At 43.7% G+C, this 7,500-nt stretch overlaps 1 protein-coding gene across 8 annotated transcripts in view; it reads left to right on the top strand.

Annotated features, from left to right (window-relative positions):
• Positions 1 to 7,500, top strand: part of LOC310858809 (receptor-type tyrosine-protein phosphatase delta-like) — a 192,122-nt gene that overhangs the window by 152,150 nt on the left and 32,472 nt on the right. For all 8 annotated transcript variants that reach the window (XM_083765086.1, XM_083765092.1, XM_083765090.1 and 5 more), the window contains one exon: positions 4,441 to 4,616. In XM_083765086.1, coding sequence (XP_083621212.1) covers positions 4,441 to 4,616 — 176 coding nt within the window. The remainder of the gene's footprint in view (positions 1 to 4,440; positions 4,617 to 7,500) is intronic.

The following is a 7,500-nucleotide window of genomic DNA, read 5'->3' as shown; positions in this document are numbered from 1 at the left end:
TGTCGCTGCACTCGTGACTCATGCACGGTGTTCGGGGCACCTGTTAAGGAGCAGAATTGTGCGTTCCTCTGCAACATCCTCACAATAAAACTCTAACCTGGGTTCCATCTTCCATGCAGCCTTATCCGCTGGCGTTCCGTAACTTGTTATGTCACTTCGCTACCCACGTTGTTGCTGATACATCCTCAGCCAGCGTCACTCTATCCATGCTTCTCACTGTTGAAAAAATAGCGCCAGTTCGAGACTCGAGAGTAAAAACCTCTGGTGAAAAGTAAACATGAATTTGATTCAGCAGTCCGACGGCTGTGTGGGGAGAGTTTAGTGAATGATAATTGCAGGGCAACAGCAGTAGCTGGTGGGTTTTTTTCCCCCATTCGACGAAACAGATTCACGTCTAGGTGCAGAGACGTGGCTGAACAGTGTCTCCAGGCTAATGAAACTCCTCACTGTCTAGGTGCAGAGACGTGGCTGAACAGTGTCTCAATGTGTTATTGAATTGACATGTACAACAGTACAACACTGCCTACACCAGTGGTTCACACTTTCTTTTGTCCGTGACTCAGTCAAAAGAGACATTTGGTGTCTCCCCAACAGGACCCAAACTATAGTGAAAATGGCATACCTGAATGCTTCGCTCCATGTTGTGAGATGTAGATTGGCTATTTCCACTACTACTACTTTGATTTTCAATTTATGGAATTTATGGTTTTAGATTTTTCTTTGATTTCATGAAGAACAATTTAGCTTTTTTTTTTTTTAATAGTAATTGAAAACAAAATGTAGAAAACCTCAAATAAAGCGACCCATAAAAACGACCCGACCAACTTGTGTTCCCCAGAAGGTTTCGGCAGTGACAGCAACTATATTGTTGCTGTCGAGCAGAAATCTCTCATCTCCATATTTTAACTCTTTGTGGGGTTTTTTTCCCCTGTAAATTAAAGCCCATCTTGATCATCCCACAGCGTCACAAGCGATCTAGATCTAGATCTTCTACTTTTGCTACTTTTGAATTTGTAACAGTTTGAGACATACTGTATGACAGAGGTGATACACTGTATTTGGTGGGAATTAGCAAAACGACTAAATTGTGCGTAGTAAAGAAAAAAACGACAAAAATACCAAACACTATAGGGTTCATAAACATTACAGTACGTTACAGTACGTCATTCCCACTCAATTTGAAACAAGAGGCCATTAATTCCCTGCAGTCATGTAATCGTTTTATATTATACGTGCGGGTCGCGTGTGCATGCATGTGCATCCTTTGAGGTAATCTTAGGACTATACCAGACCAGTAGACATGAGCTCTGACAGGGGAAAATGTGCAAAAAAGAGTGGCTACTTGTTGTGACTCTGCGCTGTGACATCTTCAACATGAATACATCCACTTGTACTACCTCTGTTGGGTCACTCTCAGAGGTAAATGAACTCCAAGGACTTTGCAGTGTGCTGTTGGTTGTTTACTTCTCAGATCCCTTAGATCTCAAGTGTCCTCAGGAGGCTCACAAGTGGCTTGTGTTCCTTCCCTTCAGGGGAATCAGGCCACAGCTCAACTCTGCATGTATGTCCGTGCATGAGAGAGAGAGAGAGAGAGAGAGAGAGAGAGAGAGAATGAAGTGTGTGTGTTTGTGTGTGTGCGTGCACAGTTTTAAGCTGTGACTCAGTGATTTTGGGGATTATAGTATTAGGTCCCAGATGAGCGGGACTGATCCTAAATCAAACACACAAGTACTGTATATGCGCGTGTGCGCATACACGCGCGAGCACACACACACACACACACACACACACACACACATACAATCCCTTTCAAGACAAGTAGTTTCAGTTAAGTCGTTACACAGAGACAGCCACCCTTAAGCCTAATTTATACTTTGTCGTATGACGGTGTCACGAACGGAACACAGCAGATCTACAAGCCCACAAGACGTCGCATCCGTGACCAGTTGTGGGCTTTTAGATCTGCTATGTTTGGTGCGTGACATTGATGAACGACAAAGTATTAGCAATAACAGTCATTGCTCCTTATAGTGACACAAAGCGTATACTCCCGTTAGTCTTGTCCTCATCCTTACATGTATTATAAAACACAATGGCTGAACAATCCACTTGGCCCTGCGTAAGTTATACTGTCAAGCTTTTACAATGAAACAAAAGTAGTTTTTCACAATAACCATACATTCCACATACATTAAATGTACTCTTTGACCTTGTGAGGGAGACGGAACACAATGCAAACACTACACCTGCTCTGAAGGGCACAGGACCGCGCACGATTTAACCTGCTCCACTGGAGGAGGTTAAAGTGTAGGGGTCCAACCTCCTCCCATCCCCCAAAACCACCAAAATGCATAGAAAACTATCAGTAACATACTTTGAATGAGGGACGTTAAGGTGGGCATATCAGGGCAGAGCATTATTCAAGCTGGTCGGCTAGGTGCAGAGAGCGGTCTGACTGAGCTTTTAGTTTTTTTTGGATGATGAAATGGTGTTGGTTTGGTGGTCCAGCAGTTGTAGTTAATTAGTAGCATATTGTTTCAAATATTTTTAAATGTAAGCCCTTTCATTTTAAATATGAGAAATTTGGTATTTTTGCACGCCATCGTGTTTTTTCATGTCAAGTACATTTTATTTATAGAGCACATTTAAAAACGGCCAAGGCTGACCAAAGTGCTGTACACCAAGAGAAAAAACAAGAAACTACATATACACGTATACACATTGCACAATATAAAAACTCAGTTCGCAAAAATATGTTGGGGCAGTCAGGGCATTTTGGGGGGCATTGCCCCCTTGTGCCCATGCCTTTATCCGGCCCTGCCCTGCAGTGGTACCGCTACAGACAGGAGCATTGACACACACACAGAGACAGACCCTGCCCTGTGCAGTGGTACCGCTACAGACAGGAGCATTGACACACACACAGAGACATACCCTGCCCTGTGCAGTGGTACCGCTACAGACAGGAGCATTGACACACACACAGAGACATACCCTGCCCTGTGCAGTGGTACCGCTACAGACAGAAGCATTGACACACACAGAGACAGACAACAAATTCTGACTGCTGACAATGATGATTTTCCTGATCCCGAAACAAATTCACCTCAGTTATTGTTTTTTTAACATCTTTCTATTGTACGTGTAACGACACAATTCAACTGTATTCTGCAAATGTGAAGATGTGCACTCAGGCTCTTATCAAAATCAGCACCACATTTCTCAACATCTTTAAGGCAAATTGAACAGAATTGACTGAAAATTTGTAAAATGACAAGTTATCTAAAGACCATTAAACAATATGTTCACGAGTGCCCCATGACACAGCAAATTGAGGTAGGCACCATGCAAACGTACCGTAAAAGTATTGATATGTACCGTACGGTATGTATTGTATATGGTATGTACCAATCCTGACAACTTATTGTTGAGTTCCAAAATATCCTCGTTATACCTTCCTACGTCGGTACAGACACACTGTAGGGGATTTTTGACTAATGTTTCCCTCAGAATATCAATTCTAGGGTTCAGTCGGTCAATGCAAAAAGAGGCCTAGTATTATAATAGACCCCTGAGGGACTCCGCTAATTGAAGTATACTGTACATACTGTACGGTTCATGTGGTTAAGCTCTCTATCGTGACCTGCTGTGATCCTCAGCCTCAGGTCGCAAATCTGCTTTCATGGTAATAGATTGTGTGTAATCCATGTATCCTTTGTCATCGTGGGTCAGATTTGAGTCAGCTGTTGAGTCAAGTAAATTGCATGCGCAAATCAATGTTTCTCTGTGCGATTAGTGTGCAGTCATGCAGCCCTAGAATATGTCACATAATATGTCATACAGTCGCCACAGTCTGCCATGAAACGTCTTCTTAAAGCAATGGTTCCCAAACAATGAGTAGGAGGGACTAGGGACCCATTTTGGGCTCATGCAACCATTTTATGGGGCAAGTAATTACAGTATACACTTCTTTTGTTTTTTACTATGTAAAAGAAAAGAAAAAAATATTTCAAAAGAATTTCAGAAATGTTCAATATAAATAATAAATTGGAGGGCAAAAAATGGAAATCCTCCACACTGCCTTCAAATGCATTAAAATAAAAAATATTGTATAATCACAAAAGGCTTGCTTTTCAATAAATCAAACAATTAAAAAAAAATCCATAAATGTAAAGAAATGTTAAATAGTGAAAACACAACATGGTTGTGATTTAGTTTTTTTTTTTTTACATCCCAAGAAATAGAAATGTCCTTGTTAGGTCTCTCGAGCTAAAAGGTTTGGGAGCCCCAGTTGTACAATATTTAGGAGCACCGTCTTAATCATATAATCTTTTCCCTTTTACACCTCTGCTCTCGCCCCCTCTCTCATTCGGCTCCACCTTCTTTTCTGTCTCAGGTGTCCTACATCACTAATGTCTTCCCCACCCCCTCCTCCCTCAGGTGTCCCGGGCAGTGACTACATCAACGCTAACTACATCGACGGCTACCGCCGGCAGAACGCCTACATCGCCACGCAGGGCTCCCTGCCAGAGACCTTCTGTGACTTCTGGAGGCTGGTCTGGGAACAGCACACTGCCAACATCATCATGATGACCAAGCTGGAGGAGAAGTCACGGGTAAGACACAGCTAGGCCGCCTGACTGAGGAGGGCAGAGAACAGAGTTGGCATAGAGTACTACTATACTATACTAATACTAATACTAATACTATACTATACTATACTATACTATACTATACTATACTATACTATACTATACTATACTATACTGCGACCGAATAAAATAATAATTTGAAACGGGGACCCACCCCACCCCGACAAGCACATGAAATTGTGCTTGTAAATCGTTGTGTGCTTGTAAATCGGCATTTTTTTCTAAAGAGGAATTTTTTAACTTACATTCCTACTGTAAGTAGGTTCTACTTTTGCGCACGTATCCTGGTGCTGGGGGTGTCGCCTAGCAACCGTGACAGGAATAAAAGTTGGTTTTCAATTAACAGTTTCATATTGATAAAAGCTGCGATATCGCGGTTTCGGCAGACGACGTTCTTAATTAGAAAGACACGATATCGCTGCTTTGGCAGGAAAAAGTATTAAATAAACGAGGTGGCGAGGCGGGGAGACCCCTCTTATCGAAACACTTTTTGTTTGAGCCAAAAAATTATCACTTACCTTATCTTTGAGGGTGATGGATGCTGGATGGGGTGATAGCATAGAACAAAAAACTATGAAATAGAAAGTGCATGAGACTTGCAAAGACAATAGCAGCTGAGCTGGGGGAAAGATATGCAATCAAGTAGATAATCATTTTTGCTTCCAGGCATTTTGTTAGCTAACCAAAAAAAAGGTAAATATTCAGTGTAATGTAAATGTAATATCAGAGTGGAATGAGCACACATTGCTTGAGGTAAGAGCCGTGATTAATTAAGTGCTAACCAATTATGTCTGGAGCCCTGCTGCTCCCCTAATGAATTTCCTTCCTCTCGTCGTATGTCCCTTGTTTCCTATTAACCTGTGCTTTGTGTAAAAGCTCTTTCTCTTTACCAGTCTGTGCTTTGTGTTAAAGCTCTTTCTCTTTACCAGTCTGTGCTTTGTGTTAAAGCTCTTTCTCTTTACCAGTCTGTGCTTTGTGTTAAAGCTCTTTCTCTCTACCACCCCTTCCAACTGTCTCTGTTGTGTCTGTCTGACCCTCAGATGCCTTCTTATTTCTTCTCTAAGGCAAGAGCTCTCTTTCCTCTCCTTTGCTGAAGGCCAATTTATGCTCGGGTCCATCGACTGTGTCGCACGACAAAAAAATTAACACGTTTTTGTTGTACGACGCGGACGCTTGACAGAGCATAAATGATCCTTTATCCTTTGTGCAAAACACCACCTCTTATCACATGGTTAAAGGAAAACACCACCTCTTCTCACATGGTTTTCTCCTCCTGACCTGTTGTTTCTGTTCACTTGTTTTGGTTTCTGCTGTACTGTAAGTTTTTCTTTCTGTAAAAAAAAGCCCAGTGCACTGAGTGAGAATGCTCGCCACAAGCCTTCTTCTCAGTCAGTCGGCCTGAAATGGGGTTCAGATTGACCACAGCACTTTAAACTCCTGAGTGGTAATTCAGCTCCGAGAGGGCAACGAAAATGACCACGTAAAAAAGGTCCCTCCATGCGTTTACTCCCAGAGTTCTAAAGGAACCCTCAGGACTTTACAGTGTGGGCATGTCAGAGTCCAGATATTGCATGATGACAGCGCTATAAGCTCTCTCTCTCGTACAGACGCCGCGTTTGTAGACCACGTCATCGTCAACAGAAATAGACAACCCCGTTTCCCCCAAACGGCATTCCTACTGTAGCTACAGTACCACGCCAGATGCACTCTAACATCACTTGACACTTAAAACGATCAATAATTCACCGCCAGAACAGCTGTGACGTTGCGCGGCAATGCAGTTTATTTTATTTTTTATACCATCTGCCTCTTGCTTTCATATCCGTATGAGATCGTGAGCTGTCTCCTCGAGTACAGGATTTGCTCTCATTTGAGACAACAATAACTCATTATGCCTATATCCATTATGAGCGGCATGTCTCTATTCAGATGACGTGTGTACACAAGCCCAGCGTGGGACCTACTCGGTGCTCCACCAAACCATGTAAAGACTACAGCCAAGGAGTGCTGTTAGCCTATATATCAATCTACATTATTTTACTGCCATCCCACTGAGGCTTTGGCAGTGGCCTTCTGGGCCCCCCTACATGGACAACCATTCCACTCCTCACTGGCCCGCAGCGTCTCAGGGCCTGATGGGAAAAAGACAGTTGAATAGCTGTAATTACAGCCCGAATGTCTTGGGCCAAAACGCATAATCCTCCAGTCTGGAGCAGCGGAATGCAGAGCAGAGCTAGAGCCGAGCTCCCTGCCTGTCTTTGATGTTGGGACTGGAGGGATCAGCACATAGCGTTTGGTTTGGCCTGATTCTGCCAAAAGGCCCTGCTTTCTCCCTTCGCCTCTGGCGATGGGATTCCTTCCTCCCCCCAACCATCTCTCCTCTCTGTGGTCTCTGAGGCCCAGCAAAAGAACTACAAATATGCCTGCCCGATGCAGGAGGAATTCGATGCGTTGCGGTGGCACTGGCATGCTGGGATTTGGTGTGCTGCGTGTGCATTTTTTTTGTATGGGGATTCGGTGGGATGGAATATAGGGCAATGTACAGCGTCAACATGCAAGGGGGTTAAGTGCTAGGTGTGGGATCTGGAGGCCTCTCTCTGTGGGATCCTGTGGGATCTGGAGGCCTCTCTCTGTGGGATCCTGGCCCGCGGAGAGCCCGCCAACCCATAACACGTACGCTTCGCGTCACATGAACGCTTTCATTTTATATGATCTTTGATATTAGAAAGCAAGCATGCGGTTTCTCCTCTTTGTACTTCTCTCGCTGTGTCTCACACTCACGGGCACGCACGCACGCACACACAGTCACTTACGCACGCTCTCACAAAAATGGCTTTCATGCGCACAC

Source organism: Protomyctophum parallelum, assembly GCF_964188405.1.
Source record: "Protomyctophum parallelum genome assembly, chromosome: 5".
Taxonomy (NCBI): Eukaryota; Metazoa; Chordata; class Actinopteri; order Myctophiformes; family Myctophidae; genus Protomyctophum; species Protomyctophum parallelum.
The sequence above is the reverse complement of the archived record's forward strand: the minus strand, read 5'-3'. Positions and strand labels throughout refer to the sequence as shown.